Raw genomic sequence first — 23,651 nt, 5'->3', positions numbered from 1 at the left:
GCGATCGTCTCACGGGGAGACTGAATGGGGAGATGCCGATGTAAACAGCATCTCCCCATTCTGCCTAGCAACAAGTGACACTGATCTCTGCTCCCTGTGATTGGAGCAGAGATTAGTGTTCACTAACACACAGCCCAGCCCCCCCACATATAGTAACACGCCCCTAGGTCACACTTAACCCCATACATTGCTACCCCCTGGTTAACCCCTTCACTGCCAGTATCATCTACACAGGAATCAGTGCATTTGTATAGCACTGATTAATGTATAAATGACAATGGTCCCAAAAATGTGTCAAAAATGTCCGATGTGTCTGCTATAATGTCACAGTCACAATAAAAATCGCTGATCGCCGCCATTACTAGTAAAAAAAAAATATTAATAAAAATGCCATAAAACAATCCCCTATTTTGAAAAAATGCTACAAATTTTGGGCAAACCAATTAATAATCGCTTATTGCGATTTTTTTTATATATTTTTGGGGAATATTTATTATAGCAAAAAGTAAAAAAATGATGCGTTTTTTTCAAAATTGTCGCTCTTTTTTTGTATATTGTGCAAAAAATAAAAACCACAGGGGTGATCAAATACCACCAAAAGAAAGCTCTATGTGTGGGAAAAAAAGGACGTCAATTGTGTTTGGGAGCCACGTCGCACGACCGCGCAATTGTCAGTTAAAGCGATGCAGTGCCGAATCGCAAAAAGGGATCTGGTCTTAAGCCAGAAAAATGATCCGGTCTGAAAGTGGTTAATGCATAATACAGTAATTTAAAAGTTAATGTAAAAAAAAAATCAACTTTTTTTAAAGTGTCGTTTAATGGTTTAATCACCTTCTCACAAGATGTGGTGTAACTGCTGTAAAAATGAAAAAAAAAAAAAAAGATGTTGAACCATTAGAATATGGTAAGCAGGAAAACTGTTTCTGCTCGTAATGTCATCTCAGTTTCCTGGGCTGCTTGTGCTACCATTCCTTGAACAAATTAATAATGTGGATGTACCTGCCCGGACTGCTAAGGGTTGATTTACCAAAGGCAAATAGGCTGTTCTGTTCACCTTGCAAGGGGGTTTTCCTCAGAGCTTCATGAATATTGTAACATTTGACTTTGCAAAGAATATCCAATCATATGCAAGATTAATAAAAAAACAACATATTTGCTTGCACATGATTGGTTGACAGAAGTAAGCAGAGCTTTACTTTATTCACTAAGCACTGGGAACAATTCCCCTGAAAAGTTCAACTTCCCTTGCAAAGTGAAAGGTCTATTTACTTTGAATAAATCAACCTTTTTGTGTCAAAGCATAGGCATGAGTTTGAATTGGTAGGACAGCCAGAGTACACATAACTTGGCTCCACTCACCAGCACCATTGGATATTTGGCCAAGCTAAGTTGCTTACACAGGCAGCCAAAATAAAGGATTGTGAGGCATAAAATTACTTACCATTAGCAAGGCACAGTTTTATTTCCTTTCCATTTAGGAGTGTTTCCATTACCGAGTTTTTGGATTTATAAAGACAACAACAAATGTTTATCAGCTAAGTCATATTTTTAACCACTTCAATACAGGGCACTTAAACACCTTCCTGCCCAGACCAATTTTGAGCTTTCAGCGCTGTCACACTTTGAATGACAATTGCGCGGTCATGCTACACTGTACCCAAATGAAATTTTTATCATTTTTTTCCCACAAATAGAGCTTTCTTTTGGTGGTATTTGATCACCTCTACGGTTTTTATTTTTTGCGCTACAAATAAAAAAATACCGAAAATTTTGAAAAAAAAATGTTTTTTTTTTGTTTCAGTTTCAAAACTTTGTAAATAAGTACATTTTCTCCTTCACTGATGGGCACTGATGGGGCTACACTGATGGGCACTGATAAGGTGGCACTGATGGGCACCAATGAAGTGGCACTGATAGGCGGCACTGATGGGCGACACGGATGGGCGACACGAATGGGCGACACGGACGGACACTGATAGGTGGCACAAATTGGCACTGATAGCTGGCACGGATGGGCGGCATGGATGGGCATGGATAGGCGGCACAGGTGGGCATGGATAGGCGGCACAAGTGGGCATAGATAGGCGGCACAGGTGGGCACTCATAGGCGGCACAGGTGGGCACTCATAGGCGGCACAGATGGGCACTCAGGCGGCACAGGTGGGCACTCAGGCGGCACAGGTGGGCACTCATAGGCGGCACAGGTGGGCACTCATAGGCGGCATCGGTGTTATAGTAATGGATGCCAATCAGTGCCAAACAATAATGCATGCCAATCAGTGATGCCCATTGTGGCCACTGATTGGCATCCATTATGGGCACTGATTGGCACCCATTGTGCTGACTGGCACCCTGGTGGTCTAGGGAGGATTATGGATTTTTATTACCTTTTCCCTGGTGGTCTAGTGGTGTCCCTGGTGGTCCAGTGTGGGCATCCTCGGGGGGGCTGTGCTGATAATCGATCAGCACAGACCCCCCCTGTCAGAGGAGCAGCCGATCGGCTCTCCTCTACTCGCGTCTGACAGACGCGAGTGAGGGAAAGCCGATCACCGGCTCTTCCCATTTACACTGTGATCAGCCGTGATTGGACACGGCTGATCACATGGTAAAGAGTCTCCGTCGGAGACTCTTTACCGAGATCGTAGTTGCCGGGTGTCAGACTGACACCCCGCAACAACGATCGCCGCGATGTGCGCCCCCGGGGGCGCGCAGCGGCTCATAATCCTAATCACGTCATATGACGTCCGGTTAGGATTATGAAACCACTTTGCCGCCGTCAATTTGTAATAGGGCGGGCGGCAAGTGGTTAAGCACAACATAGAACTTTTTACTAACTTTTATTTTGCCTTTTTTTAATGTACTTTTTTTAGATATTATTTATTTATTTTATTATTATTATTATTATTTTTTATGAAACGTATGGGTTTACAATTGCATTTTTAGTGTCAGAGCAGTTCACATGCAGTCAGAGATTAATTTGTACAACTGATACAAACGTGCCATGAGGGTGATAACCCCTTATATTAAATACATAGCATAATGCAAAAAAAGGTCAATGCCCAATAAAAGGAGGCTTAGCAAGCTGCCTATTAGGATTTGTAATGCGGTGCCTTCCTACAATTATGTTTTATATACTGTATGTTAAAAAGAATACAGAGAGAGTTGAGAGAAGGAAAAGAGGAGGAGAAGGAGGGGGGTTAAGGGGGGACCAGAGGTTGGAGAGGAGGAGGGGGGTGTTAAGCCAGGGAAAAAGAGCCAAGAGCTGTGAGTGCCCTAGCAGGGCATTTGGTAGGGACCCACAGGAGTGTTCTAGGTTAAGGCTAGTTACTCAGAGCCATGCAATGGACCAGCACTGCCTGGAGGACGTCCCCTATCAGAAGGAAGTATTCATTTCTGGTATTCGGAGGAACGGAAGGTGTTATGAAATTTCTCTTCTCTATGATAGAAGGAGGCCGTAATCTGTTCCATACATCAATGTCATTGATTTTAGCCAGCTACAGAGAGATTGGGTTGCTTCTATATGGTCAGATTACAAGCCCCGGCTGCATTAAAGCATTTGTAAAGGTTCACATATTTTTTCTTTAAATAGCAAACATGTTATATTTACCTGCTCTATACAATGGCTTTGTATGAATCAGACGTGATTCATTTGGCTCCAGATGGAGAAGATATAGGGACTATATACGCTTTTTGTTGTGGATCCCCAAGGGCTGTTGCCGGCATGCAACTCAGTTTGCCACAGAACTTGTAAAATTATCTATAAACCTTTACAAGTTTCCATTTAAGATCATCAAATATGAACAAATTGAGTCTGTCCCATAGGGCCAGGAGCTTGCAACCTACTGCAGGAGCAAGAGATTTTTTTCTGTAAGGATTCTAACTTGAGCTTTATAAGTATGAGTATAAGGTCTAACATTGGAGAGAGCGTTGGACAGATTCCATGCTTTATAAAAAAAAAAAACATTTTTGGGCTTCCCACAGTTGAGGAGGACATGAATGCCGTATCATTGTCTTTGATGTAAGCTGTGAGTTCTCTTGTAACCTCAAGCATACTTTCTTTATCTTGGAGTAGGATATCATTAAGTTGCCAGTTTGGTACTGTTTGCCATAGATGATAAAGTCAAGTGGATAGGGGCATGGTCTGCAAAAACAATAGAATCAATGGTGGAAGCGGAAACCACACTGAGAAAGTGCATGTGGCGGACAAAAACATAATCAAGTCTGGAGCAGGTTTGATGTGGGACTGAGAAGTAAATGTTCATCCTAAGCAGTATCCTTCAGCGTACTACAACACACATGCATTTTGGCACACCACAGATGCATTCACTGCACTGTGAAAATACTGTATTGAAAAAAAGGTGCACGTGTGTAAAAACCTAGATTGCAGTTCGTTGATAGCCTAAATGAATGGTCTGCCTTAACACAACACACGTTAACACAGGTAATAATGCGTGTGTGTTTCTGCACTGCACAGAATTAATATGGACATCAGGTATACTAACCCCCTTCTCTGTGCAAAATGAAAAAAAGTTTTGGCTTTAGATATACTTTACAAGATAACATCACAACATGTGCAACTATGCTATTTACCCATCCATTATGCATCCTTTATGTTTTGTAACAAAACCTTCTAGAATATGCTAATGGTCAATAACAGGAGGATGTTAGTTTTTGATGTATTTTCCAAAATTTAGTACCATATATGCCTCCTTATACTTTCGGATGAAGCAGAATAAGTTCTGGTAAATGTGACAGAAACAACCACCCTTCTGCTGTTGACCATATTCTGGAAGGTTTTGTAACAGAGTATACAAGCTGTATAATGGATAGGCAAAGGGTAGATGTATAGGTGCACACACTGTGATGTTATTTTTTTACCTTTTTACATCCTCTGTGGAAGTATATATTTGATATTTTTTCTATTGTGACATTGGCAAATAAAATTGGTCTTATACATGATTGTAATGTGTGGTATGACCTATGACACCTCAAAAGTCCTGGTGCATTTACATTTTTCATGGTTAATCTGTATATACTATATAGAGATAGGGTGTCCTTATAGTTAAAAACTGAATTAAATGATTGTCAGCTTCCTTAGCTCTCAGATATGAAATAAGCATACTTCTTTTGGTCAAAGCTAGACCAGTGTAAGTATGCAATACCTGGAGTCCAGTTTTAACACTAAATGATAACCTTATTCAACACGAATAATATATACACCGCTACATATTGACCCTGTTTTTGCCTCCTTGTTACGTCTTCTGTGAGCTTCTGAACTTCTCCTTTTCCCACCCACTTTTCTTTTTGGATTTCCATCCCAGAAGTGAGCAAGATAGGGTGGCTATGTTTCTATGTACAGTGGGACCATGGAGTACGGACACCCGCTAACAGGAAGTCAGATCAAAGCAGCAGAGAAAAAGGGAATGTGAAGACTTGGGGGATGCTGAGAGCAATAGAAGGAACTTATTTAAGGTAAGAATACATACTTAAATATTTTTTTTTTTTAACCAGAGTTTAATGTCACTTTAAAGTAAATCTAAATAGTCATACAAAAAAGCTATTCTACAAACACAAAGTATTTTAAATGTACAAGGTTTTATAAATCATACAACAAATTACAATAATTTAAAACAATTAGACATAAACGTAACCCACAATACAAGGATGAGTTATTTTGTCTTTATTTTGTCAGCTGTTCTTACCTATTTCTTATCTCTTCCATGATAAAATATGCATTTTTTGGGCCACTCTTTAAATCACATGTTCAGGCACGCTCACATTGAGCCAATAGCCATACCAAACAAATCATTAAGAAATATGGGTCATCTCTAACAAGCTTAGCAAGGCAGCAATCTCTCCAAGGAAATAAGAAGACTTATCTGTGCTTTGAGTAATACGAAGTAAGCACTACAATCATCTACGTAACAAAGGGTCCCAGACACTGGAATTTTGAAGAAAACATTTTATTTATTTTTTTTTTCTCCCGAAGAAAGAAAGCAATATAAAAACAGAGTATAAAACTTGCATGTAATACAGTGACATGGGTATATGGATACAGGGAAGGGAATAAGCCTATATATATTTATATAATATGTAGATATAGTAGTTCAGTATTAATAGACACATTAAAAAGGACAGATGCAATTCAACTCATGTACATTGAGATCACAAACCACACGTAAAGATAGGAGAATATTAAAATACTGCTGTTCACAAGTTAGCTACTGGGATGAAATAAGCACTTCATTCTTACAAGACAATAGTATCTCTACAATGACATATTCTTTTTTGTTTCAATAGAAAGAAAAGAAAAATAGCAAAAATGTAATCTATCGCTAAAAGACTCACGTTACTGCCTTAGTTATTAGTATTACAAGCAGTGAGGATGGTTACTATTATTACAAGAGACATGGAGGATGGTGAAAGTTTTCTTCCTTTTATTTTTTTTTAGCATTTTTATTTTTTTATCTAACCTGATACTGAAGTGAAGGAGAGAGAAATATAGCAAAGCAACATTACGTTGGCATAAAATGTAAGAATTTTGCCCAATTTTAAAAGCAAGTTACTACTGTATATTAATAAAATGTCAGTAGCCTTTAAAAGGCAATTTCTAAGGAAGCTTGACCAAATTTATCTTGTATATCACAAGTGACTACAGTGTCCAAACTTTACCTCCCTCTGCAAACAATATTGATATAGAGACTTACTCAATAATAGGATAATGGCACTGATTGTGTGCAATGTGCTGTTTTCCACATCAACCATTCTAATTTCATCTTTCCGGAGTATATTGGTTGCTTTACTTTGCACACTGGTCTCTATCTGATTAAATAAGCCTCAGCATTTTACCTAAATTAACGCTCAAAAGAACTTAGTTCATTTGTTCATTAGTTGCTTCATAACGTAAGCAGTAGGGCATTTTGAAATGTGACTATTTTTTGTCATTTCTCACATAAATTACTGGAACTGTAAGAAATATTTTGATTTTCATTTAATTATGAAAATGTAGGATAGTCAAGTTTGTGTCTAAGTCTCCTCCCCCAGTGAAAGTACTCAATATACTCAAACATTTTCCCTGCACTACACAGGCTTACTTTAACCATTCTATATAAAGAATGAATGACCCCCATGCTGGCTACATGCAACAAAGTTCCTACATCTGGTGGAAAACTGTAGACACCATGTGAAAATTAGACATGCATTTCTGTGTGCAGAAGTGTAAAGAACCCAGTTTACCACCCTGAAGGAGTGAGTCGGCATGAACAATTTTATCTGTGTTTTCTGTACATCAAATAATGTGAAACTTGTAATCCATAGTTAGGGGGAACTTACATATTTTTTCTGTCAGAAAATAAACAAAACATCAACAAGTACAGTATTAAAAGAAGTACTGCACAAGACCATTGACACTCTTGCTAAGTAGTAGTTGTACAATCACTACATATATATTTGTTTTTACATATTTAAGCAAAATAAACTCAGTTAAAGTGTTTCCATTACTTATACTCAGTGGAGGCATCCACTTTGCAAGCTAACCTAGGTTTTTCTTTTTAGGACTACAGCTTAAATTTTCCAAGTGGGGCACATGAGTTTTAGTATAATGGAGCCTTCACTTCTTGTAGGCAATGACAACACAAATTATCCATAATTACCAATATTTCCAGACCCAATGACAAAATGGACAGGGTAATACCTAGCAGGAAAGATTATGAGCTGGACAAAATTTGGCCCTGGATTTAGAATATTGGCAAGTATTATTTTCCATTTTTATCATTTATTAGGGCTTGCCTTCAGATGTACCAAGCCCTTTAGGAGTATTTATTTTTTTAATTTTGTGAAATATCACTCATTTTAGCACACTGACTAGTGCCACTAGTTAGTCAATGGAAAAATAATGGGAAACAGGTAAAAAAACACTTAATTACCCGAATGCTTATAAATTATAAATATCTACTCTGCTGGGATTATATACATTGGAAGAAATTCCACAAGATGGAACTGTGGGAGCAAATCAAATTGAAGAAGTTTGTAAAAAGAGTGCATACATTAGCTAGGTAATTAGCCTGCACTAGTACAAAATATTGACGAATATATCAGGGCACTTATTTCAGAGATTTTAACATAATGTTCTCATCACAAAGGCTAGAAGCAGACAAATGTCCAGCTAAAGGACATTATGTGCAGCCAGAAATAACGATGACACATTCTTGATACTGATTTTATGTGTATATTTTCCTAAGGTGACATTCAACTTCATCCTAATACTTTTTTTTAAGATGGAAAAGCTCTCAAACAATGGTGCCCTATTGATATAAACTGCTCTAAAATGGTTACTTTTTGTCTTTCTTCCCCGACTTCTTCTTGTTTCCACCACCTTTTCCATCACGCTTCCCTGCAGCATTGGTCGGGGTTAGTGTACTTCCCGGAATGTAGACGTTTTGTCTGTAGTCGGGCACATGCTGCAGGGTGAACTGTGGTCCATATCGGGCACTGAGGCCCATGGTGCCTGTGCTTCCTCCAAGGCCTGATGTTCCTTCAGCAGCCTCTGTAAGTTAATATGTTAAAATGTTGTTAATGCTAATTAAGAACTACTGTATATCTGAATTCCAAATGACAAATATATAACTATAAATGTATAAATGTATTCTTATACCCATCCTAGGAAAAATAGCTTTTTTACATTAAAGAACAATCCTACTTAAAAATAGTTTTAAGATGGAAAATACTAATAATCCCAACCTGTAACAAAACAGAAATACATTCCTACTCTAAAGGCTTGCCATGTGCTCCTGGTGTGATCTCTTTTCCTCTAAGTTTGTATTGGCAGCAATGGCAGGACTGTCTGAGTTTTAAAAGTTTAGTTTCTAAAAATGTATTTTCCATATTATTTTTGTGTTTTTGAAGACCTCAGAAACTCTGTTTGGATCGAAAATCATTGCAAATTGCACTACTGGTAAATGTTTTATGTCTGCCTGAATGTAACAAATCTCTTGACCGAATCTGATTCAATCTGTTGACAGGGATCATGGACTAAAAATGTAAATTGATCAACAAGGAAGCATTAGGAAGGAAGATCTACATTAAAGCAAATTTTCCTGAAATGGATATGGCGTCAGCATTGGTGATCCCCTTGCTGTTATACAGACCCTTTTGATTCAGTGACCCTGAATAAGTATCCATATTACGAAACTCAGAGTATACTCAGAAATCTTTATCATACTTGTTCTAAGCTAATGACACAAAGTATTGAGTTTAGCAACTAAATTCGAAGTTAACATGGCAGTCTTGGTACAGTATCTTTACCAGGTTTACTTTACGATACAGCAGAAATAATCATTGTTTAGTCATTAAGACTAGTTATTACTTTAATATCTCAAACCCAACTATTTTCAGTGCATTCTCATTTTTAAATATGAAGGTACAAGAGACTTAATAACTACTGTGGCCCCATATAAGCAAGAAAAAAAGTAGCATAGATCATCTAGTGATTGATAAGCACATACATCTATAAACAACAATGTACATAGAAATAGCCATATAACTATTTTTTTTTCTCAGTCTTCATCTATAGCTTCAGCTATGTGCTGTAATTTAAATGTACAAGCTAATACATTATGGCACAAAAATTGCACTGTATTTATACATACGGTATAATGTATATACAAAGAATCTTGCAATATAGGCTGTTACTCTTCCCCACATGATGAAGGAGGGGATTACTAAGGGTAGAACTAATCACAGTTAGTAAAGTAAAGCTTTTTTCTTTTCTTTTCAAGCAGCTTATTTAAAGCAGATACATTTTATCTCTAAGCAGATAAGGCATAAATGTATTATGTTGCCTAACCCTTGGCTATATAGTGTGGGGCATGGTGAGTGAATTGCAAGAGTGCCCACACAGAACTGCAAAACTTCAGCTGATATATATATACAGTGTACATACAGTATCTCACAAAAGTGAGTACACCCCTCATATTTTTGTAAATATTTTAATATATCTTTTCATTTGACAACACTGAAGAACACTGGGAACCATGAATGCCAACATGTACTGCGACATACTGAAGAAGAGCATGATCCCCTCTCCTCACAGACTGGGCCACAGGGCAGTATTCCAACATGATAACAATCCCATCCACACCTCCAAGACGACCATTGCCTTGCTAAAGAAGCTGAGGGTAAAGGTGATGGACTGGCCAAGCATGTTTCCAGACCTAAACCCTATTTGGCATCTGTGGGGCATCCTTAAATGGAAGGTGGAGGAGCGCAAGGTCTCTAACATCCACCAGCTCCGTGATGTCGCCATGGAGGAGTGGAAGAAGACTCCAGTGGCAACCTGTGAAGCTCTGGTGAACCCCTTGCACAAGAAGGTTAAGGCAGTGCTGGAAAATAATGGTGCCACACAAAATATTGACACTTTGGGCCGAATTTGGACATTTTCACTTGGGGTGTACTCACTGTTGTTGCCAGCGGTTTAGACATTAATGGCTGTGTGTTGAGTTATTTGGAGGTGACAGCAAATTTACACTGTATACAAGCTGTACACTCACTACTTTATATTGTAGCAAAGTGTCATTACTTCAGTGTTGCAGTGTTGTCAAATGAATGATATAATAAAATATTTACAATAATGTGAGGAGTGTAATTTTGCGAGATACTGTGTGTATATATATATATATATATATATATATATATATATATATATATATATATATATACAGGGCTTTTAGGTGCAGGCACTCTTCCCTTGCACTTCACCCCTTGTCTTCGACCCCTATCCACCTCCAAGCACCGTCCTTTGGTTCCACCCCCTACCCGCCTCCCAGTTCTGCCCTTTTTGAAGGATACAGAACCAAGTATAATTTTGTGATGCTAAGTAATTTGTGTGGAATTTGTAAATGATATCAAGAAAATCAGTAAAATAGATCCCTGCAGTCATCAACAAATAGACCCCCCCAGCAAAAAAAAAATACCCCAGCAACAATGGACCCCCCTTGCAAACAAAATACCTCCCCAGAAACAATACATAAACCTCAGCAACAATAGATCCATACCAGCAACAATAGTTTTCCCGGCAGCCAGTATCAATAGACCATCCAACAGCCAGTAACAATGGACCCCTTCCTCTAAAGTAGATCACAACCAGCAACAATAGACCCTGCAGTGGCAACAATAGACTCTCCCAGCAACAACTGACCCCCCTACAAATGTAGATTTCCCCCAAAGGCAATAGGCCCCCCATCAGCCAGCAACAACAGACCCTCCAGCACCCGCACCCCTTGCTGTTACATATTTTCAGTGCTGGAGGTCCCGGAACTGCGTTCCCCGCATTCCCACTGAAAAGCCATATATATAATATATATATATTGTACAGTATATATGTATGTGTGTGTGTGTGTGTGTCTATGTGTATGTGTGTATCCCTCTTCCTATTGATGTCAGCCCAAGGCACTGGTCAACACACAAAAGATAGCCATACCAGTATATTAAATTTACTTTATGTGAATTAATAAGCTACAATAAAAAACACCAAGTATTAATACATGCCAAAAAATAAACATTTAAACTTGCCAAAGGAACACATTTCAATGTGTTTTTTTTACTCTTATGACACATTGCATTTTTGTTCTGTCAATGTTAAAACTCATCTTACTCTAAGAGCCAGATAACAGATGGCAGAACTTCTGCTACTATATTTATGCAATGCAAGCAGTAATGTGACTTTTAGTTTATAAGACTCAAAATACCATGGCCCTACACTGGTTCATTTATTTTTCCTTCAACCACAAAATATAACTGTAACCAAGTAAGTAAAATTAATAAAAAATTGACAAACTCATTTGCAAAAAATCTCATATCTGCTTTAAAACTCATATCAGTTTAAAATTAATTTTCAATATATTAATTATATATATATATATATATATATATATATATATATATATATATATATATATATATATATATATATATATATATATATATATTATATATTATATATAATATATAACATTAATGTCTTTGTACTCCTCACCTGGTTGTCATCACACACGCTTGACACCATCTGAACCAAATACGTTTATCTTGGTCTCATCAGACCACAGGACATGGTTCCAGTAATCCATGTCCTTAGTCTGCTTGTCTTCAGCAAACTGTTTTGTGTGCTTTCTTGTGCATCATATTTAGAAGAGGCTTCCTTATGGGACGACAGCCATGTAGACCAATTTAATGCAGTGTGTGGTGTATGGTCTGAGCGCTGACAGGTTGACCCCCCCACCCCTTCAACCTCTAGTAACAATTATTTTTTCAGATCCTAAGAGTTCTTTGCCATGAGATGCCATGTTGAACGTCCAGTGACCAGTATGAGAGAGTGAGAGCCATAACACCAAATTTACGATTCACATGACAGAAAAAATGGCTAATTGGGCCTAATTTGGACATTTTCACTTAGGGTGTACTCACTTTTGTTGCCAGCGGTTTAGACATTAATGGCTGTGTGTTGAGTTATTTTGACAGCAAATGTACACTGTTATACAAGCTGTACACTCACTTTTCTTCAGTGTCGAAAAGATATAATGAACTATTTACAAAAATATGAGGGGTGTACTCACCTTTGTGCGATGACTGTACAATGCCCCTTTTTAATCAAAATAATTTGACTACTAAAAGTAGTCAATAGCCGCTTTTTTGCCACCAACCAGATTCACATCTGATCCACAATATGATATTGAATAAGAAAGGGAATAAAATACCAGGGGCTAAAAAAAAGATTTAGTATGTGAGACCCTTTGAATAATTAATTCCAATTGTCTATAATCAATGAACACCTAGTCAAGACTGCAGTCTGCTAATCTCGAAGCAGACATTCAGCATAAAAACAGCTGTATTTGTGAGTATTTTTTGGGCTGCAGGGCGTTCGCTTTTTCTGCTTAGTCTCATTTAGCCCTGTTTAAAAAATTTAGCAATATTCTACACTTGGTTCCCAATTTTTAGGTCTATAATTATGTTGTCAATTCATAAATATTACTACTGCATTGGGCAAAGCAATATTTGCTCACAAATGTGGGCTTGTGCATTTGATATGCCTAGGATTATTTTTAATCCTAGTTCATGCCCACACATTAAATCTCCAGTCTGAGCCATGGTATGTTAGTACACAGTAAAACATCACAAACAAGCAAAAAAAGACTTAACAATGACCCAAATAGATCTGCAGGGATCACAGCTACACCAAAAGCTTTGGCTGACTATTCTAAAGACTGCCATTTTATGGGCTGGAACAACTTTAATTTGGTCCCATTTACAGAAATGCTTTTGTAACTTTACTATTCTGAATATTATATTTAGGTATATGAGTCACACGGAGGGCAATTTATCTCTCCGGTATTAGGCACCCCTCTACTGTAATAAGTAAAAGATCTATTATAGACACAACTATTCGTGTTGCTCAAATCTCAAACACTGTACATTATATTTTAGATGTATGCATTGCTGAGTATCCAAGTGTATGGACAGTATTGCCACCTACACAAGAAAGCTTCCTTTAAGGCATGGGGGCTCAACCTGTGGCCCCCAGCTGTTGCAGAACTACAAGTCCCATGAGGCATTGCAAGGCTGACACTTGCAAGCATGACTCCCAAAGGGTTAGGCATGATGGTGCTAGTAGTTCTGCAAAAGCTGCAGGGACACAGGTTGCGCACCCATGCTGTAAGGTATAGGTGCTCGACCTGTAGCCCTCCAACTGTTGCAGAACTTTGAAACTACACACTAGCAAGTAAAAAGGTAGGGTTTTTGTCTTATGAGTGTTACACATTGCTTTACACGGGGGTCCAGTCTAAGTGCTCCCTACTGTGCCTCTTTGTACCTCCAATCACCCCTTACATAAGAATCCCTTGATCACTTTCTCCTCTTTCAGATAATCAGGAGCCATTATAGGATGCTTTAGCAAAACAAATCTGATCACCATCGTGGTTCCTGTAGAGCTGCAACAGGGACAGGAAGGTTTAGTTATGGTTGGGAACAATTGTTATGCAGGTGGTACAGCCAGTGATGCAGCATGGACACCACAGAAGACAACCTTTTGAGCTGTAATAAGGACAGTTGAAGGCTCTGACCAGCAGCCATTTTGCAAACAAAACATAGCGTTTTTCTCAGAACAGAGTGTATATTTATTTTGGCTGTGCATTCTAAAAATCAAGCAGGACAACTGTAACCAACACCAAGATTGTAGCCCAAGAACGGGTGCTGGACTGTTTGTCAAAAAATGCTTTGCTTTGACTAATAAGCTAAAAAAAGGGGATTTTCCTAGGTCCTAAACATGCTGTAGGACATAACAGTGCCTTTATGCTCCTCATGGAAAATCCAAGTCTGCGCCACATACAGGAGCACATAAGGTCCACAGATCTCTGTACTGAATTAAAAATACCATACACTGAAAGTCACTGCATGGTTTCCTCATAGACTGAGCTATAACATTTGGTAGAAGAGAAGAAGTCATTTTATGTAAAATGACTAATCATGTAATCATGATTGAGGGGGTACCACTGGGCCTCCTGTAGGGGACCTGGGCCCCATCACTTAACAGAAGGGCCCAGAAAGCCGTTAGCTTCAGGCTTCATGTACAGTGTATACATACTGTGAATATTTTCCCCACTATGGTTCCCTGGTGGTAATCATATTCCCTGGGTTGGGACAGCAGTTCATCCAGAGGGCCTATAGAGAGAGGGACTTTTTTAATTTTTGTGGATACTTGCAGACTTACATAGCCGATGATAAGATGAAAGTCCTGACGCTCTCAGTCCCTGTGCTGTTGCTGGAGTGATTCGGCTTGCCTTGTACATAGCCTACCTCCTTCAGCAAGTAAGTGCTGAAGGAATCAGTGGCAGAAGAAGAGCGCTGGCAAACTGGCAAGCTCAGATCAGGCTGACTGGAACTGGAAGCGATCAGTGCAGGGATGTACAGGCAGCAGATAGTCCATGTCCTTCCACTCAGAAACCAGCCCACCAATGCACACAGAAGGATAGCAAGCAAACGTCTTAGGAAAGGTACAGTCATGATGCACTGCACACACCTTTTTCCATGCCCTAACTGTTGCATATGTTTAATTAGACAGCAGGGAGCAGCCAAATGTGATCATCATTATCATCATGATGATAATCACACAGTACAGGTGCTTTGAGCCACAGCACATGTGTTGTGTGATTATCATGATGATAATAATGATGATCATTAAAGGAGAAACAATGAAATGTATCCTTATGCAAGCTAGACCTGATTTGAATTCTGAAAAAAAACCTTTCGAAAAATCAGACATTTCTTGTGTTTTGTGATCCAATGGTGCCACCATTGATTTTGAAATTTGACCAATCAAGCCGTCAAGTTCACCTCATGTTGCTACAGAAAATTATTTTTGTGGCTAGGAATCTTCTTTTCTTTCTAGGTCACAGGTCAAGCACATTTCTTTTTCTATTATATTTCTCGCACAATTCTCCTATCATTGATTAGACATTCGTTCACTTTTCCAAAAATTTCCAACATGCCACGATCACTTAAATTCAATGACCGCACAAAAATCGGCCATTGATGTAGCCCACTAATTAGTTAAGATTTTAGAAAAAAAATTATTTTGGAATTTGACCCATGTATGGCAAGCTTTAGGCCCCTATCGCACAGGGTGGACTCCTCTTTGCTCAGCAGACATCTATCTGCTGATCCCTCACTGATCAGAGCAGAAAGGACAGATGACAGCTCAATGTCCTCTCAGTTTATGCATAGTGGACGTGGACTGAGCCCACTCTGCTCTATGGGCGGTCAGGTGTAAATGGACTGTGCTGCAGTGTAAATGGACGTTCTTCTTCCCTTCCAATTATTTAGCAGCCTGGATTAGATGTAGGTGGGTGTAACAGACACAAGCCCATTTACATCAGCCGCTCCCTAAAGGTGAATGGAGGGTCCGATTGGGTCCCACTGAAAAACTGACAGGTGGACCCGATCAGACGGATCTTGCGAAAGGTCCTTAGGCCTCATTTACACTTGTGTTTGGGGGGTATGGTAAAAACGTGGGCCCCAACTGCTCCCCCCTACAATTTTTTTTAGGTGTGTGGGTGGGGTCAGGGACCTGTCAGGTAGTATGTGCCCCATGATATTTAACAGTGGCCCTGCATGTAATATCTTTCAAATTCTTGCAACCGAAAAGTTTGATCCGTGTTTTAACAACTATGGGCTACACCTTCACTGTCCTTTATCTATTTTAAATTAACAATAATGATTTGCTTGGATTTGACAGATAGCAGGCATATATCAATTATTAAATATAACATGTTGTTCTCCCATATGCTTTCATAGAACACTGACCGTTGGCGGATGCCAGAATCATCGCCTGAAGTCTCTCGGTTTCAAACTGGTTGTTTGGCCATACTCCAGCTTCCTCTGTGGGTTGAGCTCTAAAGAAATCATAATGACAAAGCACAATTATCATTAAGCAACAAAAGTAATTGTAAGAAACCACAGAAATACTAGCAGAGATCATCAGCGGTAAGGCTGTAATTTACAGAACTGCACAACAATGATGAAGCTGTTCTTATAATTACTGAACTATGTTTTAGAAAACAAAACATGATGATGGGCAATTCTGTATACAAAATAGTGTTTGCCCACAGGACAATTATATGTATTGAACTTATTGGTACACAGCTTCACGAAAGGAAGGTTATCATTATGATAACTCCTCTCTCACACTATTTTAGATGCATATTTTATCTCAATTATTTTAGGTTTAGGTTATTATACATATGTATTTAAACCTTCCTTGTTTTTAGTCCTGTTGATAGAAATGTCCAGCTTAAGTTTTATGCATAGCTAGACTTTTCTTGTAATTTGAACAGGGACACAGACAAAAACAAAAGCACATTTTTAGTTGATTGGGCAAGGGTTAAAATGTCTGACCATGATGTTTTTGCTGCTTGTGGCGTCCTTTCCTTGTAACTACGGCTTTCCACATTCCTTGTATATGTGTGATAGGAACAGGAAGTTAAAACTGAACTTTAGTCTTACTTTTAACCACTTGACCACATGACCAGGCCATTTTTTGTGATACGGCACTGCGTTACTTTAACTGACAATTGTGCGGCACAGTACCCAAATACAATTTATTTCCTTTTTTCCTTTTCTTTTGGTGGTATTTTACCAGCTCTGCATTTTTTTTTGCGCTATAAACTTATATAAACATGTAAAAATATATATTTTTTTTACTTTCTGCTATACAATATATCCAATAAAAAAATTAAAAATTAAAAATTTCTTCATACAGTTAGGTCTCTGGTACCCGCCGATCGGCTTCCTCTGCGTCTAATCACAGTGTCGTGCATTCATGTCCCCTACTTGAAAGTGTAGGGTCCTGTATACACAGTATATGTGATCCGCCGGACAGCTGCTGCCCTGTAGCAATAAAACTGCTATAGGGTGGTCGGCAAGTCTTTAATCTTGCACAGTTCTACATGGATATTCCTTAAGCAGCCCATAGATAATTCATTGTTTTTTGTTCAACCAACTGACCTAATTCCCTTATCCACACATTCGAGATGATATTCGATTCTGATAGCGGGGAGACTTCCAAACCATCAGATAACACTGATCAGCACCGCTGGCTATAGCTGGTGGTGCTGATTGAGCTGCATTCATTCAACAGGCAGATTGTACAGAATTATGCTCCCCATACATAGATCTAAAATTGTTTAGCGCCTGCTGAACTGGCTAAATTCTGATCCATGTATGGCTGGCTTTGCTCACAATGTACATTAGGAGTTGCAGCATATCAGGTAGAACCTGCTTATTTTGGGGGACACCCAGCATTATCTGGCTGTGTCCTCCCAGCGTTAATATAACTGGCGTACCCCTTTCAATCATGTAAGCTTGGTATCATGTGTGAGCATTACCAGGACAGTCTGTATGCAAATGCAGCCAGCTCAGAAATGCCCACAGCGTCATACTGAAACAATGAGATGTCACCAGCATTCCATTGCAAACCATAGTGTACCCATAAGCCAAAGTTTCAGGGACATACAGAGCCACGTAACGACAACTAGTAATGCAATAAAGCATGTATAGTATATTTAGCATATCACCAAAAGTATTGGGACACATGGCATCCCAGTCATAGCACGTAGGATTCAACATTGAGTTGGCCCACCCTTTGCAGCTATAACAGATTCAACTCTTCCGGGAAGGATGTCTACAAGGTTTAGGAGTGTGTCTGTGGGAATGTTTGACCATTCTTCCAGAAGCACATTTGTGAGGTCAGGCACTGATGTGGACGAGATGGCCTGGCTTGCATTCTGCACTCTAATTCATCCTAGAGGCGTTGTATCAGGCTGAGGTCGGGATTCTGTGCAGTCCAGTCAAGTTTCTCCACCTCGCTCATCCATGTCTTTATGGTCCTTGCTTTGTGAACTGGTCCAAATCCTTTGGTGGAGGTGGGAAAATGATGTAGGCTTGTTTTTCAGGGCTTGGGCTGGCCCCTTAGTGAAGGGAACTCTGAAGGCACCAGCATACCAAGACATGTTGGATAATTTTTGTGGGAACACTTTGGGGATGGCTCCTTCCTGTCCCAACATGACTGCACACCAGTGCACAAAGCAAGACCCCTAAAGACATGAATCAGAGAGTTTGGGGTGGATGAGTTTGACTGGACCACACAGAGTCCTGACCTCAACCCAATAGAACACCTTTGGGATGAATTAGAGCAGAGACTGTGAGCCAAGGCTTCATATCCACATCAGTGCCTGACCTCACAAATGCGCTTCTGGAAGAATGGTCAAACATTCCCATAGACACACTCCTAAACCTTGTGGACAGCCTTCCCAGAACAGTTGAAGCTGTTATAGCGGCAAAGGGTGGGCCAACGCAATATTGAACCCTATGGACTAAGACTGGGATGCCAATAGATTTCATGTGCGTGTAAAGGCAGGTGTCCCAATACATTTGCTTATATAGTGTATACCTAAGCAAATATATAGAACTAAATACCCATCCCCTATAATGACATGATGACTAAATCCCACCTAAAAACAACACATGCTGGGAGGAGATCGTATGCCCTCCCAAAACCCAGAAGCACTGTGTATTTTTTGTCAGCTCCAATGGTGTAAAACAGCACAGTGGGGGGTGGGGGGGTGGGGGGGGCTGAGTATAATTGTGTTATCTGTTACCAATTGCCAAAAATGTATTGATTGACATGGTTATAAATTTATAATTCACTTTCAGAAAAAACAAGACACAGACTGCATTGTGTTTGCCAATCAATCCTTGTTACAATATAGAAGGGTGAATTATGAATGAGTACCTATATGCACCTCCCTCCAGGGCAGAGGATAGCAAAAAGAGATCGTGCAGCTGAGAAAACAACATCGTAGGAGCTATGCGCTCCCCAAACTGAAACCGATAGATTATCTTTAACTCAGAAATGTACAAAATTTTTCAAAGGGGTCCACTGCCAAATCTTTCAAGATCTGCTGAACCCTGTTAGGAAGATCTGCATGGAAGACTTATCTAGTCTAATTTTGTGTCTCCTGAAAAGTTTTCTTGACTAGTGACACAGTGAAAGACAGATCGTAGAAGTCAAATGATGACCTGGCAGTAAATCAAATCCTCTTTTCATCAAAAAATGTGGAGTGCATTTCCAAAGATCATATGGAATGTTAGATTTTAAAAAAAGCTAGATTTGTAAAGCTTATGTCTATGATCCCACTTCAGTGATTGCCCTGCCTAGACTTTTTCCTTTTCCAGGTCTTCAACTGGACTCAGTGAGGCTGATTTACTAAAGGAGTTGAAAATATTAACTTAAAAAATTGAGTAAAATGTACTTTAACTTTCATGTTAAATGCAAATATCCATGTATTTATTTCATCTGCACATGATTGAGTATTCAAAGTGAGCACTGCTACAATTAATTTAGAGAAGATTCTCAACTTCTCTAGTAAATCAGCCTCACCATGCACTCTAACCTGGATGCTAAAAAATTCCCCACGGACTTTGATAAAGAAATCTTCCAACTAAAGTGCATGCTACATGTAGGACCTGAGCGATAAAGTGTTTGGGATATACTTATTACTTGAACTGGAGTCCACTGGTAATGCAAAGCTGATCTCTCTCTCTCCCTCTCTCTGCATCATAGGCGTGTGCACAGGGTAAGCCAGATGTGCTTGGGCACATCCTAATCACCCCATGTGCATTTGCATTATCACTCTGTTTGCCGGCAGGAAGATGGGAAAGATATCCCTCTTACCAGCTCCACCATAAGAAAATTGTTTACTCATTTCTTTTTCACTGTGCTGGCAGGGAGATCAATGTGCCAGGGTCACATATATGTAGACACACACACGTGTGTTTGAGCTTTAGGATGCACATCCTAATGCTGATTGGCTGCGCGCACCTATTTTATGCATTCTATACCATTGTCATCCTAGTCAATATTTGTTTTTACATTTTTCTGGGTCCACATAAAACCGTTATCAATACACTAGTCCATACACAGACTGTGCGGGGGAAAACAATATGCTCCATATTGACCACATACATTCACAGATCATATCACTGCATGACTAAATATACCTTCCCACTCATTCAGTATTTAACTGCTAGATCACATCTACACTATATTGCCAAAAGAATTGTGACGCTTGCCTTTACATACATATGAACTTTAATGGCATCCCAGTCTTAGTCCGTAGGGTTCAATATTGAGTTGGCCCACCCTTTTCAGCTATAACAGCTTCAAATCTTCCGGGAAGGTTGTCCACAAGATTTAGGAGTGTGCCTATGGGAATGTTTGACCATTCTTCCAGAAGTGCATTTGTGAGGTCAGGCACTGATATGGACAAGAAGACCTGGCTCGCAGTCTCTAATTCATCCCATAGTAACTGTGCAGGCCAGTCAATTTCCTCCACCCCAAACTCACTCATCCATGTTTTTATGGACCTTGCTTTGTGCACTGATCCAAATCATTTGGTAGAGGGAAGATTATGGTGTGGGGTTGTTTTTCTGGGGTTCGGGTTGGCCTCTTAGTTCATACTAGGACATTTAGGACAATGTCATGCTCCCAGCTTTGTGGGAACAGTTTGGGGATGGCCACTTCCTATTCCAACATGACTGCACACCAGTGCACAAATAAGGGCCATAAAGACGTGGATGAGTGAGTTTGGGGTGGATGAATTTGACTGGCCTACACATTGTCCTGACCTCAATCCGATAGAACACCTTTGGGAAGAATTAGAACAGAGACTGTAAGACAGGCCTTCTCGTCCACATCAGTGCTGACCTCACAAATGTGCTTCTGGAAGAATGGTCAAACACTCCCATAGACACACTCCTAAACCTTGTGGACAGCCTTCTCAGAAGAGTTGAAGCTGTTATAGCTGCAAAGGGTGGGGCATCTCAATGTTGAATCCTTACGGACTAAGACTGGGATGCCATTAAAGTTCATTTTTTTTGTGTAAAGGCAGGCATCACAATACTTTGGTAATATAGTATATGTCAATCTCATTGTCAGTCTCAGTGTTTAAACTTAAAAAACAAATTTGTAAAAAAAGATACTAATCTGTTTACTCCAAATCACTGAACTTTTAATGGTTGTCCTAAAGGGTAGTTCTTTTGAAAACAGGTTCATGCGATCCCTTAGCTTTGGAAATTGTGTGTATAGACTTTAATTGGTGACCATTTGAGCTGAGTTCCTTTCACTGCAGAATGAATGGAGGTCATCTGGCACTGCATATATACGGGTGACTGAAGCCCCCAGGCAGATTTGACAATTGTGTATGGTGAATGGTGAATAAACCCTCAGTTGAAGGCAATAAAATATGACCTATTACCCATTTCGTAGTATTCACAGCTTCTTGTTCATAGCTTTACAGATTCTAATCAAGGTCATAAGAAGTAGTGGGATGTAGCTGGATGTCAAGTATGTGGATTGAGAAAGGCTGCAGAGGTATTCCTTGATCTACACAAATGTGTTTAAGTAAAGTCTTCAAACACTGGGGTACAATGAGTGCTTAGAAAAGGCAATGACCCAATGATTGCAATGGGGCTCTTTTACCACTAACATCTTAATAGTATATTAACATTTTTGCAGCCATCTTTGGAATATTGCACATATAGTACATACAGAGATCGGGGTCTCACGGAGAGTCCCGGGCCCCTACTAATGATCAGGACCCGGAACTGTGAGGCCCAGCCCTGTGTTTTCTCTCTGTGAATGTGCAGGGTCAGTTTTTTTTTTTAATTTTTAATTTTTTTTAATTAGTATCAGTGTCAGTGTGTTTTAGGTAGGATAAAAATAAAAGCAAAATGTGCATTATTGTTTTTGGACTGTACTATTGGAACAAACAACAACTTACATTAACATACAGTATGTGGTATCACTGCAATCAAGAGGAGAATTTAATGTGGGTTGTTCTTTGGTGGAAGGCTATGGTATTATCAAGAAATATACATCTTAGGCCCCTTTCACACTGACGTCCCGTTCAGGCCCGCCTGTCAGTTTTTCAGGCGGACCTGAACGGGTGCTCCATAGAGCTCTATGGAGCGTCGGATGTCAGCGGTGACATGTCCGCTGACATCCGACCCGCTCCGATCCGAAAAAGTGTAACGGAGGAAAAAGCTATTTTTCCATCCGTCTGCGGATCGGATCGGGTGACGACGGGCACTGTGGTCCGTCGTCATCCGATCTCCCATAGGGGGAGAGACAGACCTGTCATCTCCCTGCTCAGCGGGGATCGACGGAGTGATCCCCGCTGAGCAAACGGATATCCACGGGGCGGATCAGAACTGATCCGCCCCGTGTGAAAGGACCCTAATTTTTTTATTTTTTATTTTACTATTTTTCATTTAATAATAAAAAAAAAATCAGGATATATCCATTACCATTTACCACCAAATGAAAGCCCAATTTGTTTGAAAAACACATGGTATAATCCACCTCGATGCATAAAGTAGCTGTGATGATATGTACGATTTTACTAAGACACATCAAAGTTGCAAAATTGTGCTTAGGCATTAGGATTTATTTTACCCTTAGGCATGAAGAGGTTAAGGTAAAACAACTTTCCATGTTCAGCTCCCCCGCAGCCCCCCCTTACACTTTTCTGAAGCAGATCTTAACTCTGCAATTTGCTTGCGGGCTGTAGCAATGCTCTTTCTCCCCTCACAGGACTCAGAGGCAGCAGTGAGATCCATTGGCTCCTGATGTTGCCAGTCAAACCCTGTGAGGAGGGAGTGAGGCAAGGGGCCAAAAAATACTGGGTGTGTCAATAGACGCATGCAGCCTGGCTCAGGATCGAGCCCGCATGAGGAGGCACCGAGAAGAGAGGAGAACCCGAGAGAACCGAAGGGGGAATGGTGAAGAGGAGGCTGCTCTGTGCAAAATTATTGCACAGAGTAGCTAAGCACACACACACTATATCAACAAAAGTATTGGGACACCTGCCTTTACATACACATGAACTTTAATGGCACCCCAGTCTTAGTCCGTGGGGTTCAATATTGAATTGGTCAACCCTTTGCAGCTATAACCTCTTCTGGGAAGGCTGTCAACAAGGTTTAGGAGTGTGTCTATGGGAATGTTTGAAGATTCTTCCAGAAGCGCATTTGTGAGATCAGACACT

The 23,651-nt window shown here is 39.8% G+C and overlaps 1 protein-coding gene across 50 annotated transcripts in view; it reads right to left on the bottom strand.

Moving 5' to 3' along the window:
* Nucleotides 1-5,947: 5,947 nt before the first annotated feature.
* The window catches only part of LOC143964452 (protocadherin gamma-C5-like), a 568,154-nt gene continuing 550,450 nt past the window's right edge, over nt 5,948-23,651 (bottom strand). For all 50 annotated transcript variants that reach the window (XM_077474226.1, XM_077474227.1, XM_077474230.1 and 47 more), the window contains exons 3-4: nt 16,351-16,439; nt 5,948-8,545 (exon numbers count right to left, since the gene is read on the bottom strand). In XM_077474226.1, coding sequence (XP_077330352.1) covers nt 8,331-8,545; nt 16,351-16,439 — 304 coding nt within the window. In that variant the 3' untranslated portion in view covers nt 5,948-8,330. The remainder of the gene's footprint in view (nt 8,546-16,350; nt 16,440-23,651) is intronic.

Source organism: Lithobates pipiens, unplaced genomic scaffold, assembly GCF_037356315.1.
Source record: "Lithobates pipiens isolate NorthernLeopardFrog02 unplaced genomic scaffold, aLitPip1_a1.2 Scaffold_8, whole genome shotgun sequence".
Lineage (NCBI taxonomy): Eukaryota > Metazoa > Chordata > Amphibia > Anura > Ranidae > Lithobates > Lithobates pipiens.
The sequence above is the reverse complement of the archived record's forward strand: the minus strand, read 5'-3'. Positions and strand labels throughout refer to the sequence as shown.